Source organism: Argiope bruennichi, chromosome 8 (genome assembly GCF_947563725.1).
Source record: "Argiope bruennichi chromosome 8, qqArgBrue1.1, whole genome shotgun sequence".
Taxonomy (NCBI): Eukaryota; Metazoa; Arthropoda; class Arachnida; order Araneae; family Araneidae; genus Argiope; species Argiope bruennichi.
Genome location: NC_079158.1, coordinates 128,865,202 through 128,887,603, shown reverse-complemented (window position 1 = coordinate 128,887,603; position 22,402 = coordinate 128,865,202). Strand labels below are relative to the sequence as shown.

Below are 22,402 nucleotides of genomic sequence, written 5' to 3'. Positions count from 1 at the left end.
ATATAGATGAAGCAATCAAAGTATTAATTGACCTAAGCAGTAATGACATATTTGAAAATTATCAGAAAACGAGTGTACAAATATTTGTATAGCAAGGCAATACAGTGTATTATTTTCAATGCAATATGTAATATAATGTACTTTTCTGTGTGAAACTTATATGAGTTACTGATTCAATTTAAATTATGGATTCAATTTATCATCAGTATAATTTGAAGAGGGAGTCGAGTTCATTTTTTTCATAACAATAGCTGCATATAATTTTCAGGTCATATGAAAAACCAGATTTAGCGCCCAGCTTCAAATTCACAGCTTTTTTTAGGCAGTCTAGGCAAACTACATTGCAAAAAAAATTTTTTGAAATGTGTTCTGTCGAAACAAAAATATATTTTTCTTCCAAATAAAAATCAGTTTTATCATCTAATTTCTGTTTCATTGAGAAATATGACAATCTCGAATTTGAATCGGTTTCATTTAGCAAATTTGATTCAATCAGAGCTACATTGAGCGGTTTTGATTCATTCCCTTTCCACCTCTTGTTATTCATAGCAAGATAATGCCATTTCCTTTTATTTAGAGGCATTTCCGAAACAAATTAAAAAGCAGGTAAGTAATAAATAAATTCTGTAGTCTTGAAAACGACAGTTTTGTTTTCCAAATGATTATAATAACCATTGAGAAATTCATTCGAAAAAAAAGAACGAAAGTTGTAAAACCATAAACAAACAAGGATTTAACCGTTACAGTTTCAAACAATTTTCCTACTTTTTATTTCATAGAAGAAATTAAATGGCTTGGCTACTCGCATATGAAATATGTTTGATGTAAACACAGGAAGTAGGCGTGACACCTGATATCGCATTAGACAAAATAACTCCATATCTTGCAAAATACTTGTCGGATTGTTTTGAAATTTTCAGATTAATAAGCCAAAGTTTAAGGATCATTATTCACTAAAAATTAGAAAATCGATATTTTCATCGATTTTCCGAAATTTTTAAGGTACCAAGTCCCCTTAACACAACTAAGAAATCTTCCTTTCTTAAATGTTCCAGGAGGAATTGATAATTTCAAAATAGATTGATTATGGAATCAATTCGATCCCAAAAGATCATAGCCTTGAATCTCGTATCATCTGGAGTAGCTGCTACATTGCTGCCATGTAGAACTGTTCATTCCGTTTTGAACATGCAATTCATTGAAATACCCACTTTCAATATTTCGTGAACATCTGACATGGTAAAAGTATTGAGGAAATGCAAATATATTGTTTGGAGGTAATGCACAATGGCGCACTAAATAAATCTCCCGAGCTTTCGATTGACCATTGCAGGATTTGCGTAGAAATATTAAATCATTTTGGAACTCATTAATATTGATTGTAAGAGACTATAGGCAAACATTACCTACATATTCTCAACCGACACCAGCGGAGGAAATAAATATTTTCCTGAAATATTCTACTTTGTGACGACATGTAAAGACGTTAAAATTCATTCCAAATTTGCATGTCCAGCTGCGAAACGATGGATTGGCTGAGATATTTTCAAATCAGTTTTGGAAATTGAGAAAGGAAAGGCTTCGATTCCTCCGACCTCAAGACAAATTTCATTGTCTCACAACTTCAACAATTTGGTCACGTCATAAGAAGAATTGGTTGAAAAAACATTTCCCAATATTCAAATTAGCTTTAAGAATTAAGATTGGCTAGGTGAACGAGCTACTATTGTGGCCCAGAACAAATACATCTACAACAAATTTAACAATATTGTTCAGTCTAAAATTCAAAACGAGGCAGTCACATACAAGTCTGTCGTCATTGTTGTAGAAGTACTAAATGAAGTGATTAACTGTATAAAAGAGATGTGGCTTGCAGTACAAAAAAAAAAAAAAAAAAAAAAAATGAGCAACTTTGTTGAAACAAAATTTTTGATAGGATTTTTCAAAGATTAAAATATCCTCAGTTCTCAAGCATACTAATCATTCCAACTAATACGCTGTTTAAATTTAAGATATTGCAATTTCCTCTTAAACTGACGTTTGCGATCACCATCAACATAGCTCAGCGTCAATCTATAGAATTGTGTGGCTTAGATCTGAATACTTCTCATTACAAATTATATATTAAAAGGGTCGGGAAACCATATAATTTCTTATTTACACAGACAATGGGACAACAAAAAATATTGTGTACTCAAACGCGCTGTGAAATTAAACATATTAGAAACGTTCACTTTCTTTTTTCTTTCTTTCCCTTCGAACGAGATTGAGCCAAAGCAAGGCGTGTCCGAGTACAGCTAGAATTGAAATAAATCTTTCAGTGAGTCGACTGTCTGTTCTTTAGAATGCACATAAATTCAATGACTTTAATAAATGAAATCTGAAATGTCAAATCTTGCTATTAAGACTATAGTATAAAGAGCGTCCAAAATGCAACCTCGGTTTCCTTTATTATATTAATACGAAGCTAAAATGCTTATATGGGGGATTCCGAAAATAAAAATCTGAGCACTCACAGTGCTCACGGTCTTGTTCAGGGTCCACCATTTTATTTGGTTCTAGGGAAATAAACTTTTATTAGGTAGTATACCAGAAAGTTTAAAGGAGATCACTGGCACTGGTTTTAATTTAGAATCCCCACATCAAGTTTCAAAAGTTTCCATAAAAATTATCCGATGCTTATAAAATTTAGGCCATACTTAAGTGAATTTCGTCTTCCATTCGGAACCATCCTATCCATGTGTGTGAGTGTGTGTTGGCGCTCTACAGGCCATTCCGTTTGACATACAGCTACCAAATTTGGTACATGTATACCGTGGAGGTCGGGAATGAGCCCCTGGGGTCACTTTTTTTTGAATTTTTAATTAGAATTTTAATTATTAATTAAAAACTAACTTCTCCGCCAAAAAATCTTTTCATTTCCCCACTGCCAAATGAGTAAGGCTTTAGTTTTCTTCCCAGGCTAACGAGGATAGGCTTAACATATTTTCCGCCGATTATTTCAGACGATTCTGCATATTTTTTTAGTGTTTGATGCATTTAAAACTAAACATTGTTAATGAATCGATCTTTCAGATTCATTCTAAAGTACTTTTGAATTAAAATAAAATAGAATAAAGGAAATTAAAAATTTTTATTCTCTGTAGCGTTACCCCAACTCGAAATTCACGCCTTTGCGTTACCATAATTGGCGTTGAAAATTCACACATGAGCATTGTGTTCTGATTGTTGACAACTCTATTTTAAGTGGATACGGACTTGGATTTGAAGGCTTAACATGTTTGCGAATGATTATTTCAAACGATTCTGTTTATTTTCTTAGAGTTTCATACATTAAAGCTAAACATTGTTAATTAATTTATCTTTTCATGATGAATCTGAGAAAATTTTGTAGAAAACTTCTTGAGATAGTACATAAATTAAGAAAGATATTCTTTAGTTCCCATAAGGTTTAAATACTCAGCGACTCCATTTTCAGTACTCATATTAAAAAAAAAACGCTTCGGCTCAGTAAAAAATGTTCTTATATTAATTGCAATTTAACCCTTTCCACTTTAATTTAAAACATAAATTCTACGGGAGCTAACAGAAAATTAGTGAGATACGTATTACGTTATGGCTGAAGGCCCTTTTAAATATTATGAATGAATTATATGACTATCAAAATTTGAAGCTGTAAAATATTTTGATAAAGAATCTATTAAAATAGGAGTTACATAAATATTTCATTATTAAAATTTTAACGAGCATTAAGATTGGCGAACCGGCTGGTGTCCAAAGGCGACTAGTGTATAATAAATGTAAAGGTGATATAAAGATATTTATTTTATACAGTACACTCTCGAATATCAAGCCTAGTATGGCGGAAAAGCATGCGGGAAAATAAAGAAGTCGGATAGGTTGGAGTTCTATGAACTCTTTTCTTTGTCTACCAATACCAGAAAACCAAATTTTTGTTCCAAAACTCACTGTTAAATTACGTATTTTTTCACTCCTTACTGAATACTAAGCCCTCCATTTATCTCAAGCCACTCAGAATGTGAACACGGCCACGGCCCGGTGAATCATAGAAGCAATGCCGGTAACGTGTCGAGTTAAAGTAGAAGGCTCTGTATTGACAGTTTATATATGTTTATATACTGCACTGCACGTTTCAAGAACTTATTAGAGAAAAAGTAAGTTAAAGGATATAAATTGCTAACATTTTAACATAAGTTCTGAAATGGCTAACTTAAATGCAGAAAACATAAACAAAATGTTAACGTAAATAGTAGGACTACTTCTTAAGAAAATTGATTCAAACTGATTTTATTTTTTATGATAAATGATTAAAGAGATATGAAGAGGTAACTCTAAGTTAAGAGTTAAAACTTCCAGTTTTTAGTTTTTGAATACGACCTTTTTAGATTACTACTTCTGTATTTTAACTCTTTCCATTTTAGCTCGAAGCAGACGTCCGCTTTCAATCCTTTGGCAATGTTGCCAATGTAACTTTTTGCCTTCATCATTTGATTAAGAAAAAAGAAAACTAAGCCGGATAGTAATGAAGCCAGATAGTCATGAATCAGATACTCCGGAATGCATTGTAAAATATAAATATCATAATTTGAAACATGTTTAATTTCTTTTGATAATATGAAAATTCGAAACAGAAACTTTTAGTAACATTGGATCATCCCGTGAGAAATCTGGTAAAATCGACTCTAAACATCTACCTTATCAAAATTCATTTTCATGGCATTTAAAGATACTTTCCCTGCCATTATGGAGGATAGGATCGCTTGCCACTAAGATCTTTTATGTATTGAAATTTGTCGTCCACAGGGTCTAGAGCGGGAGCTGCGAGCTCGTCAGGCCGAGAAATTAGAGATGCGATGTAAGTTGGACAACGCCAAGACCAGGAACTGTCAGTTGTCCGATGAGTTGTCCCTGATCAGAGAAGATGTTGAGAGGATTCGGAACAAGACAGAAGACGACAATATGCTGCTGGAGGCTCTTACGGTCAGTTAGTTCTACGTTTCCGATTCGTGTTTTATATTCTTGCACTCATAAGAAAAACATATTTTCATAAAGGCTAGTTATAATTAAAGTATACCTATTCAGAGAGCAACAGAGAAAAAAAAATGTAATAAATTAGACAAATTTCTACAGTTTGTGTTTCAGAATATGAAGAAACTAGACATAGAGAAAAGTTACAAACTTGAATAGAAAAACGTTGAAAGGTAGGCGAATAATTAATAATATTAGAACAGTTGAGTTTCGTATAACAATAGAATGCCGGCGTCCTGGCATAGGGGTAGCGCGTCTTCCCCGTGATCTGGGCGTCCCGGGTTCGAGTCACGGTTTGGGCATGGTTGTTCTTCTGTTGTTCTATCTGTGAGATGTGTGAATGTGCCCTCCTGTAAAAAGGGGTTGTGCAAGCGAATGAGTGATGCGTGAGTAGCAAAGTCGTACCCTTGGCCCTAGTTGGCGCTGCTATAAAAAATAAGAGACGTTCCCCCTCAGGCTTAAATCGCTGTCTTCGTAACAGCGGGCTTGTCAGTGGCAAGTTCCATAAGAAACAAACAATAACAATAGAATCATAATCCCAATTTATAGCAATTACAAATAATAAGAACTGTAGTTATGCAATACATAATAACGATTAATTCAAGCATTCAAATATCAGTTAGATTACAAGATAATTAAAACATCTTAAAATCCTTTGATAATCTACAAAAAAGTAATATTTTATTTAATGAAAATGAATTCATTCAATGAAAAAAATCAATTCTGAGTTTTTAAAAATAATGTATAGCCATAAATAGAACGCGGTTAGATTTATAGTTAGCGCAACACATTTAATTCTTAATTACCTCAAATTAGATCCAGCGGAGCATAATATTTCTATGGATAAAGAAAATAACTAATAGGCACCCTGAGAAATGTTTGCTTCATAGCACAAATCCTTGACATATTTAGTATTTGTTAACATTTTGGATAATCATCTCTAAATTTCTTTACATGAAATATCAGATACACATGTGAAAATAAAGGTAGAGATAATCAACCCAAAGGGAAGACAATTAAGATGTAACGTTTCGTGTTAAATTACTTATATCTCGCATACCCTAAAAATTTTAGATACTTTGTATCTTGCTTCGCAATTTCTATCATAAGAAATGTCTTTGCTCATTCTCCGTAAAATGCAATTTGATTCTCCAAAAATTTAAAAAATATCACATTATATAAATTTGCATGCAGATTTATTAATGCAAAAGGTTCATAATTTTTTTTAAAATCTTTATTTTACTTTACTACTGTTGAATTAGAATTGTAAAAGTAATTTTATTATCGCTCTGCGAGATTTATATCTGGAATCAGTATCTTCATTATCATATTTTCCAAATATTATATTTTAATTTTTATTGATCCTTAATTATCTGTTTGCATTGGTAAAATGTTTTGTAAATTTTGTTTAATTTACTGCTAGCAAGAGGCTTTTTGCAGCTTCATAATTCAATCCAACTAAAAGTACCGTATTTTCCTACCAAATTAATTTACAAATATACCGCTCTCCGTTTAATGCTGAATCATTTTCAAAGTCTCTTTCGTTAAAAAAACTCGAATTTAATTGGGAAATTTTTATTTTTCCTTATTCGAATGAAATTAAGTAATACAAAAGACCATTCTATTATCAAACGCACCTTCTCATTGCTTCATCGGAATTATTTCCATTTACAACCCCACATAATATGCCTTAAAGTACTAATTAATTAGCCAATTTTTTTTTACTCACCTTAAAAACGTCTGAAACTGAGGCACTTCTATCAAGGATGGCAACTGGTGTATGCTTTTCGTATGTGCCAACAAGTTGTGTATTTTAGTATCTTATAAACATTGTTTTTCTTTACTCTAAAATGCGTTGAAAAGACGTTTTTATTTCTAATCATAGGATTAAATTTGTAGTCCCTTTTCTGTATGCAAGATGTACTCTAATATTTTCGTTTCATTGTAAAAAATCTAACTTCTCCGAAGATTATTACTTGTTTCTTTCCAATAAAAAAATATAATGTTAAATCAAAATTTGCAGTCTGTATGATATTACAACTTCTTTCATAAAGAAGGAAACATTATTGTATCCGCCCAGTTTTGAATCCGCAAACGATACTTTATTCAATGTCACATTTAAGAAACAAAAAAAGTGAAATTAACAATAATAGCTTTCCTTTTATATTCAAAAGAATTTGATCACTACCTGACGCTTTATTCTGCATTTGGATGATAGTAGAATTTAGGATTTAAAACACAACGCCGGAATTCCGAATTCAATTTCAACAAAAATCATTTCGTGTAGATAAAATTCCTTTTATTGGTGTGATATTGTAACCTAAAATAGAGTTCAGACAGAGGCCATTGTTTACCATTCCAATTTGAGAGTCACTTTCATTGGAAGTATAATACTCTGATGATATTTGTTGGACGCTCAACAGAAATTGATCGGAAACATTTTGAAACAAATATGTAAAGAATCGAATACATTTTAATTTAAGAAGTATCGCAATAAGTGAAGAAACTTGCAATATTAAGCATGATTCATTCATTCTCCTCAAAAGTTGCCATTAATTCTTAAATTTTGATTGGCTCATCATCTTAGTTACTGAAATTTGCGATCCATTTTCCTGTTTCTTCATTTCTTAATAAATTGCTGAATTGTTTTTAAGTTATTCACCAATTTCTTTAAGTATTTAATTATCTATGTTTTTATTTCGGAGCATCCTTTTTATTATTTTAGTTAAAAATATTTTCAACACAATTGAAAAGTATTTCAAAGAATGATAATGGCTTACAGAAGCAATTATTATAGAATTTGTAAAATTAAGTAAAAAGAAATTTCAACTTAAAATAACAAGAAAAATTAAAAGTTTCATTTTTTAATTCTAAAAAAGGCGTGGTTTTTTTTATAAGAACAGATAAGAAAAAAGGGGAAAAAATGAAATTATAAAAAAGTGCATTTCCTTTGAAGGAGAGTTTCGGATTAGTTTAATTATATTAATGTCTTGTTTTTAGAGCAATACTAGGGCTATTGTGAGACGGACTCAGTAATTGTGAGCCTCGGTCAGATGGCGAGGACAGCATCTGGGCTGGCACCCGCATCCCCAGGCTTTCGCGCCGCACTAGCGAGAGAGATTTGGTCTGGACGGGTTTAGCGTGCACCAGGCTTGCTTACACGGTGCTTCTTCGGTGGAATCTGGTCTCGAGCCTGAAGTCCTCCTGTTTCGAAGCCAAGACCTTACCACCAAACCATCTCGGCCCCCTTTAGAAGAGAGAGAAAATTTATTTTAGTTTTAGTCTTCATATCTAATTTACTAGTAAACTCCTGAAATTACGAAATAAAAATAATTAATCAATTCCAAATATTTTAGCAGTAAATATAGATTAAAAATGTGGCTTCTTTTTCAGATTTTTTAATATATTAATTTATTGTTTTTAAGATCGAGATCGTTTTTAATATCATATTATCACTTTTGATGAATTCCGCAGAGCCAACGTGGCAACTTCCAGGACTTAATCGATCGGCAGAAAATGCTTGGAGAGAGCGACCACCGACACTTCAGGGAAGACCTGAGAGAGGTGCACGTAAAATATACGACCAGCTGCAACGTGCTTGAGCAGCTTGAAGAAGTTACAGCTTCAAAAGATTCCATTCTACAAGATCTACAAGATTACCAGCACCTTTTGGTGGGTCAGTTTTGTAAATTAGTAACTTAGGTTGCAAAAGTAAAATCCTCCATACCCATTATATAAGACTGAGAAGGTCATTGTGGTACATTCGTAATTCATTTTGCTTCATATTCTATAAAGCATGGATCTTTAAAGGGAATATGACCCTTATTTTAATTGAAAAACTGGAAGAATGGTCGGAATTCTGATTATAAATTGAAGTGCTGAGACTTTGAGTTACTAATAATGAATTGTCTTTTAAAGTAAAAAAAAAAAAAAAAAAAAAAAAAAAACCCTTTTAAATAAACAATATTAATAAATGAACTTTGGACTCTTTGGACTTTAGAGCTCTTTGTAGTCTCTCGAATATTTCCATCAGTAAAGGTGGATCAATTTACCCAGAAATATCAAGAAAAATAATACTAATATTAGCAAAAATAAATTCTGTAAACAATACAATCTAAAGGAAAGTAATTCTGTTTGTGTGTGTTTGAACGATTAACTAAAATAAGAGTTGAAATTATTAAACTTTTGTTTGTTTGTTTGGATATCTTGAAAGTAACTCCACACAGACAAGTACGAAAATTCCTGTTCAATTATTAAATTTAAATGTTCAAAAAAGTCACATTAATCTGTAACCGTATTTGTGTAAAGCAGTCAAAAGGTAAAAATTTAAGAAAAAACAAATACAAACAGCTTTTCTTTCACATCATGCTAACTTAGAAAAAGAAATGAGACTCAACTGTCTGCTGAAACATTTTAAATAATTTTACACTCAATCGAATTTATAATTTTTATTTTGTAATTTACTATAAAATACTCAATTAAATCAATGTAAAGTAGTAAAGTTAACTTGCTGTTTGACTTTCTGCTTGCTACTTTAAGCTCTGACAAGGTGTAGTCTCGTTATTCTTTGGAACTCTTATTTATTATCCAAAAACTATTATCATGGTGCATAAGTGAATTTTATGCACTAACTCATTTCATTAGTTGCTTAATTACATTGATTACTATTATATAAAATAACTTTCTTTTTTTTACTTTAAAAATAATATCAGTAAGTTTTTAAAAAAAAACATTTCATTTTTTCCCCTCAGAGCTATGCAAGAGACGAAAATACAGAAAACACTGTTCCAAACTCACCAGCGACAGGAACAGAGAATCCTGAGTAGGTATTTTTAAAGAAAAACTTGACAATTCTGAAAACACCATATCAAACTTGTATTAGATGTGACTTCAAAGGAATATTTTAATGTGTCATAATTAAATTATCCATAAACGACGCGTTCCTCTTCAGTAAAATCTACCTACTGAAGAAAGCTGATTTTCAATACAGAAACAAAAAGAATTAACTGCTATTTTGACAGTCGGTGACATTATGGGAAAACAAATTCTATCAAAGCACGAGCGATGAAAAATTTTGCATTTTAATTTGTCATCTATTTTACTGGAAAGAACATCTTTGTAAACGTAAAAATAATCTAAAATTTTTAAAATATATATATATTGAGCCTGATAAATTGATCTGATTCATAGGACATATTCAATCCTGTTATTTAAAGATTAAGATAAGTAATATGCATAATTTAACATACTGCTTGCTTTGAGTAAAAAAAGTATATCTACAAAATTGACAGTTAATAAATAAAGAACTATAAAGACCTTACTATAGACCTAAACAGGATTCCAAGTTTGCGTATTCGATAGAGTAACTTTTATTAAATAGTTGAAATAAAAATGAGTACTCATTCTGAATTAGTACTCATTATTCTGAATATTCTTCAATTGATGATAAATGCAAAAATGTTGTTTTATGAAAAAATTAACTAAAAAGTCAAATGAATGTTGAATACTGAATTTCATAACTAAATTAAATATCAAGTAAAATTTTTGTCTCCTCATGGAAACTTCATATTTCTGAGAATTGGAGGGGTGCAGAGTCGAGACCGGATTTTCCCTAAAGTTGCACTGTTCATGTGAGCATGTTGCAAGTTAAATAAATAATAATATATTCTCATTCTAGTGGGTTTGGGTGAAAGGGGGTGAACGATTCAATAGTCATTTTCATCGATTGACAACTCTCACAATTACAAAATCTACTCCAAACTTTCATTTGCCTTTCTTCAAAATAAGGCGTTAGTATAATAAAATCTGGTAATAAAAAGTAGTGGTTAAGTTCTTTATCTTTTTTTTTTATTTTCTTTTTCTTAATGTTTCTCTGCTTTAAGGGATCCAGAAAACCCAGAACGAGTAGAAGCCGATCCTATGCCTGCTCTCGATCCTGAACTTCGGGACGAATGCGAAAAGTACTTGAGATACTTTGAATCTGCTCAGGAGGAAGTGGAGCATCTAGCAGAAATCGCCCTTAATAATATTAGAAAGTAAGAATGTCATTTCATTCATCAAAAAGAAATATATTGTGATACCTAAAAAACGAGATTGTTCAACAAGCTTTTCATCAAACTGTGGTGACTCATCCTTTGAAGATATAAAGCCACTAAATTGTTGCATTATTTAAAAGAAAATTCGTATAATAATTTAAAATATTTCTTTAAAAGTTTTTCTTCTATTTAATAATATTTCTCCCCATTTTCTTACTCATATTAAATGATGGGACAAATATTTACGAAACCATCTATTAAGAACATATTATAATAATTAATTTGAGCTTTTGTCATTCCAGAAAGCAGTAAAGCTAGAAAACTTCTAAAACAATTGGCACAATAGACCTAGAGTAGAGTAACTTGAATCTGTGTTTATAACTGTATAGTGAGGGTCTTGAAACGCCGCTTAAAATTTAAAAATTGAAGTTACTAGTGTTGTAACGGATGCATCGATGTTTTCCCTCATCTTGCACAAAAATATTTTCATCTAAAACTACGTTAAAAAGCATGTTTCATTTTTCGTTCCGTTTTAATGAAGTTTTGTTCTGTTCTATTTTGAATCAATGACCTTTTAAATTGAGATGCGCACCTTAGAAATGCGAAAATCTTGCTCAATTGAAAGACTGTGGTTATTACTATATATATTAAAAACTATCTGATTAAAGGTCATAACATCTAATATAATGATATTTTAGGTTTGGCTCCCTTAATTGGTACGAATATTGGTTGCGTTATCGTCATGACATTTTATTCAAAAAAATATTTATAAATTAATTAAAAATATAAAATATATTTTCATGTATTTAAAAATTTATTTTCCTTATTGAATATTTTAATGGATAATAAAAATCATTTTCAAAAATTTACTATATCATGAAGAAAAAAAACTCTCCTTCGACATTATTGATTCAAATTTTCATTTGCTTTTTCCTCATCAACGATTTACTAAAAATTGCAAAATGTTATACGCTTTTGAGCTATTTTAATCTGTAGAATTCAGAAATTTCTTCGAAATCAGATGCTGCAATAGGAAAAAAAATTGAGTTTGAGTAAATCTAAATATGGAGGAGCCCTTTAAAAAAGAAACACTTCATACACAAAAAGAAATATTTTTTGCAGTGATAGGCATTTATAATTTTATTATGCAGTAAACAGTTTCAGAAAAAGATGCAATACCCAGATACTTTTTTGATGGACTGTAACAAGTTTAGTATTTATTACATAAATTGGTACCATATTTAGAACCAAATCTCTGAAGAATTTGCCCGTTTATTAATCTGTACTTTTGCATGCATATGAACACGATAATTGAAAACCGCAGCAACTTCGGTAAGAAGAATTTAGTTCAAAGTCTTAGAAGCTAATGTGTGAATTCGTATTATTTTTTTTTAATTGAATCTCTAAAAGTTTTGATCACCTTTTATATTCTACATTAGCAAGCATATAAATGCGATAACTCAAAAACAAAAGGAATAAAATAAATAGAATTTAGCATACAAATTTATGACCACAATGTCCATGAGTTTTCCGCTATTGTTTGCCAAAAGCATGCTATTAATAAACAAGTCCCGATTTCCTTTTTTTATGCTACGAAACGCATATTTTATGCATAAAAATAAAAATCGGAGCACTCAGGATAATCCCAAGGTCCAGAATGTTAAACTGGAGGAAGAAAATTCCTCTATTATTGAGTATGCGAGAAACTTTGGGACGACCATTTTAGCTTTTTTAAATCAATAATTTTTTTATCATGATGATGGATGGATAATTCCGATTATTTATCATGTATTTATCTAGCATTTCGTGTAACATATTTTTATCATATATATTACGTACATCGGTTTTTTGAAATTTAGAGTTGTATATACCTAAATTATCCAAAGAATTAAAAATTCATTGTTAAATGAATGAATCAAAGTTATGATTCTCACGAATTTCACTTTCTGAGAGGGCGTTTTTTATAATTTGAAAATCGGAATAACAAGTAATTTAATTATTTCAACTTTGCAAAAAAATTTAATATGATTGTTCTGAAACATGAATAGAATCAGTTTTTACTAAAAGTGAATAACATTAGGTTTTCTGGTCTTGTAGGAAAGAAACCTTTAATTCGAAGTTTACCATCACGATAACTAAGTTACAGGAACATTTATTTTATTTTTAACATACCCTCTTAATTATAAAGCAGCAATAGTGTACCAATAATAAAATTATTTTATATCGTCACAACTTGCTTAGTCATAAAACGATTAATTAAACTTTAATAAGAATCATTGTAAAATATGATTAAAAATATTTTGAAAGATGCATTAGCTAATAACTAACTAATAACAAAACAAAACTAATAACAAAGAAAAATATGTTTATTTTTTGAAGTAATGCAAAAGATAATAATTTTTAACTCTTAATTACTTAAATCTGTAGAGCATAAATTACTCTTTAACTTACTTTGTAATATGAACTTAATATGGAAAATTTTAAAATTTTGATCAATTTTTAATTTGAATGTTATCCGAATAATTAAGAATTTTTTAGCCAACACATTTTCAGAAGAAGAAACAACACGTCAAACATGATAACTTTGAATCCAGTTATGATGTATGTATGATCTATTAGCATCGTAATGTTAAGAGCAACTTGAATTTGATAATAAACATGTTTTCCGAATTTTTCTTTCTTTATAAATAGATTCAAATCAAATGAATATGGAAAATAATTCAAAATAATTCACTCTTCAAGTGTCGTATAGATGGCAGCACGACCAATGTTTTTCGCTAACAAGAGCTAGTAGGTCAAGTATATTAACATTAGAAATTTTAGAGAAAAGGAAAACGAACTGATTATTGAAAACTTTTTCATGTTGTTTATATGTATATAACACAAACGTACGTATAGAAGAAATTGCTTTTGTTACTTATTACCGAAGGGCATTTGTGAAATATAAACAAGTCGTTATACTAAAGTTTCAGATGGTTTTATTGAACGTTTTAACAACTGTATTAAATTCAACGTTTCGCAAAACAATGGAGCTGAAATTACTGTTATAAAAACTCTTGAGAGAATTCCAAAACGTCATTCAGTAAAAGGACCCGAGACATAAAAGAAATCAAGAAAAAAGTGTTGGAAAAAAAAAACTTGAGCGAGGGCAAAAGTAGACTTAACCATAGCCAAATGAGGAATCCCAAAAGACTTCCTTCTGGTAATTGATGAGAGTATATCTTCCAAAACTATCATCTCACAAAACTGATGTTTACATTACTTTTAAAGCTCAAGAAGTTACTATTTTAATAATATAGATTCAATTTCTGTACTTTTTTTTTACCTTCTTTAAATAGACTTTTTTGATTTTAATTTTTATTTAATACACAATCTAACAACATTATAATATTATGATTAAATTTAAACTCATCCATCAAAAAATCTGTGTTGTGCGTTTTCCAATGTGAAAATTAAGATTAAATAAATTTGTTTTCTTTGGAGTTGAATCCAAAACAGAATTTTCACTTCTGCTTTTATTTTGTATTATATACATTTTTAATTTGCTCCGGCAGTAATTTGTAACATATTGATTTCATGAAATTCATATTTTAGTATTGCATATCAAGGTAGAAAAACAGACTCCAAATTCAACGTTTAATGGCATAAAAAGTAAATAATGTGGGAGAACAAATCGGTCACCAAACTCGGCTAGTTTGGCGATCAACTTTTTTTTTATGAATGAAGGAAATTAATTTCTAGTTTAACAAAAATTAGATAATTTCTCCTTTAGTCGCAATGTTTTGTACATAATAACGTTTTTACTGTTTTTAATGTCATTGAAATCAAAATCACAATAACATAAAATAAAAATATGAAAAATTAAGTAAAAAAAAAAGTGTAAAATGGGTGGTCTTTTTATGGCAAAGTGACCAGTAAACTGCAGACAGAACAATTGAAATTAATAGCTGAAATTTAGGACATTCTAAAGAAAAGAAGAGAGATTTAAAAAAAATAAGAATTCCCGCCAAAGATATCATCAGGATTTAATTTACATTCAAATTATTTTCTTGAGTTTCGATATCTTATTTGTCAAATCGGCGACGAAATGTAAATTTTCCCAATGGATAAATGCATTCTGCTAAGAAACAGTGCATGATATACTTTCAATTCATGAAGACAACAGTTAATATAAAATCAAAGAAAATAAACATTTTGATAATTAACTTTTCTATATTAGAAAAGAAATGCTCAAGTAATCACATCAAAATTTTTTTAAAAGATTATGGAAATATTATGTTGGAAATAGAAATTTTGCTTTTAATTCTTAGCATTTTTCTGGAAAAAGACATCATTTTTTTTAATTTATGCAAATTATATATATATATATTGTCACGTTTATAGGCTTAATATATATATATATATATATATATATATATATATATATTTGTCACGTTTATAGGCTTAAGGAAGAGAACGTAGAATAATATCAGCTTATTTAAATTAAACCAAAGACCTCGGTTACTATAAAGCAAGCTCTTATATACAGATATAGGTTGTTCTAGAACATTCCTAGAACTAACTGAAGAGGAAATGACGTACAAAGATTGAGGAAATTATAATAATGGAATATTCCAGAAACTTCTGAAAGAACTGAAAGGAAAATAAATAACAAATTTATTTGGTGAGGATTGAACCTGCAATCTCTTTGCCCGCAGTCCGATGTCTTATCAACGAGCCACGGAGACATGTGGCTAGCTTCGTTGCAATATGCACAGGGTGTTGCCGAATTCGACCGACAAATTCATAGAGATGCTAGTAGGTATCAAGAGGATAAAGAATCATGATATAACATAGGGTCAGAAACGAAGTTTAGTTGTTTAAAAACTCAAAAATATAGGGAATCGGGGAATTGTTGGTAAGCTGTAAAAAATTAATTAAAAAAAATAACAAATGATGTTTCTGCTATGAATTTGTTTTAAGTGAAAGCACATTCTTAAAACTGTTTTTCATGCAGGTAACATGCCAATTTGATGATCCAGGGGGCCGTAAATTACTGAAAACGAAAACGTAGTTTAGAACCCTTGTTTGTAAAAATATTAACACTTGAAGAAAATTAAAAGTTTTAAAATATAAGGAATTCCATATTCTTTGTTTTGATATCAGCGTGTAGTGTGAAAACTGAGGAGTTTTTAAGATATTCAAGAAAAACCAAAATGGGCATCAGAAAACATCGCTGCAACATCAGTACCGATGTTTGAAGAAGGTGTTGTCAAATTCGAAAGATAAATTCAGAGAGGGAATTGTAGTCATTAAGGAGATAAAAATTTACCATAAAACATAGGATCGCAGTTAACGTTTTTCAGTCAAAATCACACAAACAGACGACAAAAAAATAATGTGTCTGTCGAAGAGAATGGTCTTGTGAATGATAGAATTAAGAACAAGGTTATCGAAAAGAAAGATCCTACTATAATGTAAATATTTCATTCGTTCAAAGAAAATAAAATCGGCCAGCAAATCGTCATTAATGAGCATTGCAGAATTGATGGTCGTTAAACTTCATTCTGAAACAACATGTCATATTTCATAAATACATCTAAAATGTTCTGGTAACCATGTTTTTGCGTACGATTGTCGGCGTTCGATGCAGTAAGTGCAGAGGAACGTGCTAGAAAACAAGGTACGGCAGAAGACACGGCCCCAATAGATGACCCTATCCAGATATTAATATTAAACTTGCGTTCGACGAGACACTGATGTGGGGATTTTCGAATGACCAAATATGCTCATTGTGTTAGTTGAAGACGCCTTCTCTTGTAAAGCAGGTTTCATCTGAGAATAAAACTCTTGCAGAAAAGTGTGCACCTTCCTGTGTGGTATCAAACACACAGCTTGCGAACTCCACCCTATTTTCACTGAAAATCATTAACTGCGACCCTATGTTTTATGGTTATTTTTCATCTCCTTAATGACTACTATTCACTCTCTAAATTTATCTTTCGAATTTGAAAAAAACCCTCTGCAAACATCGGTACTGATGTTGCAGCGATGTTTCCTTAAACCCATTTTAGTTTTTAGTTTTTTTTTTTTTTTTTTTTTGAATATCTTAAAAATTCTTCAGTTTTTAGACTACACATTTATATCAAAATAAAGAATATAAAATTTTATAATTTCAAGCTTTTATTTTTTAAGTTTTAATATTTTTGCAAATAAGGGTTCTAAACTACTTTTTCGTTTTCAGTAATTTACGATCTCTTGGATCATCAAACTGGCATGCTACCTACATGATATAAAAAACTTTTAAGAATGTGCTTTCACTTAAAAAAATTCATAGTTGAAACATCATTTCTTATTTTTTTATTAATTTTTTACAGTTTCCAACAGTTCACCGACTTTCAATATTTTTGCAATTTTCACCTACTAAACGTCGTTTGGGACCCCATGTTGTATGGTGATTCGTTATCACCCCTCTGAATTTGTCGGTCAAATTCAACAACACCCTGTATATATATATATATATATATATATATATATATATATAAATTGTTTGCTCACTAATAATGCATTGATTATTGATTTTTTTAATTTGTAATCATAACGTGAGAATATATGTGGAACATCTTCCTAAAGATATACAAAATGTTAAATAAAATTTTTCTATATGAAATTTTTAAAAGTCTTACTTCAAGATACATTGTGTCAATATTACTACTACTTTCGTGATAAAGTAAATTTCTTGGGTTTAATTATGATAGATTTGTTTAAACAATGTGGACACGAACTCATTTGCACGTATGGACACCCACAAAAACTTTTTTTTCATAAGTGCTCGGAAATTATTTCATGAATTTCTGTCTCGATACCTCATTATAGGGAAGAGGTGAAAGATTCTATCGGCATGGAAGAAAATTAAGACCAATTATGCGCATGCATAGTACAAGACGATTTGAATCCCATTGGATATACTGACAAATGATACAGCCGTATGCGAGAAGATAACAAAAATTTAGAAATTGAGAGTGCATATTTCAATATCTCTTTTTAATGATAAATGATCAAGGGAAATGAATGAAAGATAAATTTAATTTAATCAATTTTTTATTCTTCTATTTTTTTTAATCTGTTTAATTTTTATTTCGCTCAATCATCATATTCTGCCACTGATTTCATCGGTTGTTCCATTTCATGTCGCAAGACGAGTATTAAAATAATGATGAACAGAAATTGTTATTCGGCTAAAAAAAATATTCTTTTCTGGTGAGCTTTCTTTCTTTTCTGGCATTTTTAAAGACTTTGCTTGTGAAATATATATGAAAAATACTGAATATAAAATACTTTCCTAAGATGATATTGTAGCTTTTAACCTATGGCAGTTAACTCCAAATTTTCCTGAAATCAGCAGGTCTACAGCCAGTAATGTACACGATGTCTTGATCAATATAGGACAGATACTGAAATATCTTATTTCAAGAAAACTTTGCGTTTTTGGTCTCTTTCCTTTATGAAGTCTATGAAAAACATTCAATGGTACATGAAAAAGTAGCAGTGCAGTAGCGAATATTTACATGTATTCACAAGAAGAAATACTCAAATATATCTGCGGAATGATTTAAAATAATTTTTTTTTAATTTGTTACTTTGTTTTGTCCTTTGACTTTGGGGTAATGCATTTGGATTCATTAGAAAGATGAAAATTAATTTTAGAAAGAGCAGACTTTTTGACCAATTAATTCTGAGAGAAAATTCTTTGAGGTTTAAATTAATATATTTCTATGCTATAAATGAATATCAAATAAAATATCCCTAGAACATTATGAAAAACTTTGGAAATATTCTGTACTTTTAGTGCATTTCCCTGCATTTTTGGCAATGCTTCCATTCATTTTTTGTAAATGCTTTCCATTTTTAAAATTAATATTAAATAATGTCATTATTAATAATAATTAGATTTTTACAAATATTTTTTCTTCTATTTCTACACATAAAACTCCGAGAAATGGTTTGAATTTTTTCTCGAGGTTTGAAAGCAAGAAATGAAACTGATTAAAAGTCATTTGTTATACAATCATGCCCCTTTATATTTGATTGGCTTTACTGCCAAATCCATTACATACATTGCTTTTGTTTCTTCAATATAGAAATTTTGAAGTTGAATTAGTATATAGTTTACACCAGGATAAACATTATGTCGTTGTTCATCTGACAGAAAGATTCTTTTTTTAGACTAAACGAGTGGCAAGAGCAGCTTCGTCAATCGAAGGCGACGTCTGCGCAGAAGAAAGCTGAGATTCGTGACCTGCAAGAATCCATCAAAACCCTAGAAGGTCTGGCAGCTTCCAAAGGTGCAAAACTCGAGGCTGGCAAAGAAGATTCTTCAAGCACTTTGGATGAACTTTTGATCAAGTAAGGTGCATTTAATATATCTTTATCTAAGTTTAGCCTAGTTGTAGAACAACTCTAAATCAACGGAAAACGTTGATATGCCATCGAGTGTTTTCCCTGTTTTTCAAAAAATTAATTGAAAACATTAAACAACGAATAACAAATAACTTTTAAAAATGATTTTGTTTATTTATCCATAATAAAGAATTCTTTTTCCACTTTTATTCTATGTTCGGGGGCGAGAACCATTTATAGACTAAAAATCAATGTCGAAAAAAAGAAGAAAAAATTAAAATGTTAACTTTCTCAAAAATTGAAACTCTTATTCTTTTTCTTCGATTCTTTTTCTTCTATTGGAAATACCTTCGATGTAGAGTAAATAATATATTCTGTTAACAGACGATGTTTTTTATAGTTAGCATGATTATAAAGAATGAATAAATCATGCACAAACAATGGAAATATAATAACTAAGTCAATATTAGAAAATAAAAATACATAATGACAGTACAAAGATCTGCTGGAGATGAGATCAACAGACTTTCCCATATACATAAACAATATGTCTTTTTTTTCGGTTCTCATCCGATCCTCCTCTGCAGCCTCCGAACTTAACGGTGTTGTGGAGGTGTTGCAGGTAGGGAGGCGGATAACAGTCAAAGATCTTTGCAATCCGTAAGCCTGAATTTCTTCCTTCCAATTTTTGTGATACGATGTAGTCTAGCAGTTTCGTGCTTCGTAATGTACTGAAAAATATTGAGTGTGCGTTTTGAATATTTTCCTTTCAAATAATCCTATCGAAAACGTGACGTAGATTTATAACTTTGGCAGCAAGGGTGCTTTAAATTTTTTTTTATTGTGAATCGTTTTATTTTTAATTTATCAAATTCACATACACACGAATACTCAAATCAACAAATTTCACTCATTTACGACATATTTGATCCGAAATTTAAGAATAAAATTGTTCTCAAAAATCCGCATACAAAAAAATTTAAATTTATAATTTAGCATTTTTAAATTATCATGAATACACGTTCAGACAGACTTTCCTTCTGCAGATATTAATAGAATTTCATATAAATGTATGAATTTGATGAGTTTAGAATTTATATCAAATTTCATTGCTCTAAGTCAATGCTCTTTCAATAACGGTGTTTAAAAAGCGAATAATAAAGGCGATTTTAGGATGGACAATTGTAATACTTTAGTTTCTATTGTTTCGTAGGGTAGAAAGTAATTAATAGTTATTCAGGAAAAGGACAGTAATGAAAATAATAATAAAAAAAATGCATAAATATTAAATATATAAAATTCCAAGTTCACTAGAAAGAAATGAAGAAAATAATAAAAAATAAATAAATATTGAAAACAATATGATTAAAACTGATATTTAAAAAAGTGAAACTTTTCGTTTTAAAATGTCAGTTTAATTGAATTATGTTTGAAAATAAAGTGATTTTCATAAAGCCACATACTTCACATTTGTTTGGTACCAAACTCGTTTTTTAACCATGGTTCAATATTGCAAATAGAACTAAGATCAATTCGCGTTAATCCAACAAATCTTATGATTGATGTTTCTTTCTTCAGACTGGATATTGAGAAAGAAGTGCACCGGTTCATGATAGGCCACTGGAAGGCCGTCGTCGCCAAGACCGACGGGCTGTTCCAGATCTACGCGACGGGAGCTGACAGAACGACGAAACTTTTCATCGATAGCCTGAGAGAAAAAAAGAAGTCTTTTGAGAAGCAACCTTCGGCTGAAGAGATCAAACCACGTTCTTCTCACACAGAAAACGATCAACAATCTACCTGAAATAAATTTAGAGGAATTTTGACAAATTTTGCCACTTAAGTGTTCTCTTGCGATATCATATTTTCCAGATTTCATTCATTTGTAGATTAAAATTAAATAATCATCATTTTATGATCATAGAGATAATACGAAGATTGCTTTCAAATTGCTCTTAAACACTTTATGCAGTGTTCAGTAGCAAATACAATATCACCTAAATAAAAGTTTTTAATAAAATGTATAAAAATTTGACTTACTTATAATAAAGATAAGTGTGTGTGTGTGTGTGTGTGTGTGTGTGTGTGTGTGTGTGTGTGTGTGTGTGTGTGTGTGTGTGTTACATGTCTGTCTTTGTGTTGGCATTCTACATATAGACAGTCAAATCAAGAACTACCAAATTTGGTACAAGGTGGTAGAAGATGAAAATGTACACATTGAAGTGATTTTCTTTAAATTTTAATAAGAATTTTAAATAATAAAAATGTAAGCGAAATTTGTTTATTTTTCAGCGATAATTTCCAAATATATAATAACATATGACTCATTTTTACATTGTCTTAAAATTCAACAAATTATCTTTTCAATAATAGAAATTTTTCAATAATAGAAATTTTTCTCTATCGTGAAAATTGTTTGAATTGATAGTAATACATTTATGTTAGTTTCTGTATCACTTGTATGTGGCGCTTGCCACAATGTGACTGAGCGAAAGTTCGCCACAATGTGGTGGCTGCCACGTGTTGGCGATCGCCAATTGCTGGATGAATAGCTGCTAGTTTCTGTCTCACTCCTAATGCATTTTTATTTCAACTGACTACTTATAAACATAATTCCTAGGAACGCTTCACGACTTGATACAAGCACTAGTAAACATAAGGAATGATACAGAAACTAACAGCTATTCATCCAGCACTTGGCGAACGCCAACATCTGACAGCCGCCACATTGTGGCGAACTTTCGCTAAGCCACATTGTGGTACGCGCCACATACAAGTGATACATAAACTAACACGAATGTACTACTATTGACGGTGAAAAAAATTGATAGATATAATGAAATAAAAGTACACACTGCTATAAATCTAACACAAAAATTAAAAAAAAAAATCAGCAAAGTTTTGCACACCACCCGACTCGTTTGGATAGTGCCGAAATC

General features: G+C 30.4%; 1 protein-coding gene across 1 annotated transcript in view; it reads left to right on the top strand.

The window, feature by feature from the left end:
- LOC129980778 (protein Hook homolog 1-like) overlaps positions 1-21,267 on the top strand; it is a 31,866-nt gene extending 10,599 nt beyond the window's left edge. The window contains exons 5-10 of the mRNA XM_056091161.1: positions 4,825-5,001; positions 8,524-8,721; positions 9,801-9,871; positions 10,932-11,084; positions 19,290-19,469; positions 21,042-21,267. Of these exons, the coding sequence (XP_055947136.1) occupies positions 4,825-5,001; positions 8,524-8,721; positions 9,801-9,871; positions 10,932-11,084; positions 19,290-19,469; positions 21,042-21,267 (1,005 nt within the window). The remainder of the gene's footprint in view (positions 1-4,824; positions 5,002-8,523; positions 8,722-9,800; positions 9,872-10,931; positions 11,085-19,289; positions 19,470-21,041) is intronic.
- The last annotated feature ends 1,135 nt before the right edge of the window (positions 21,268-22,402 follow it).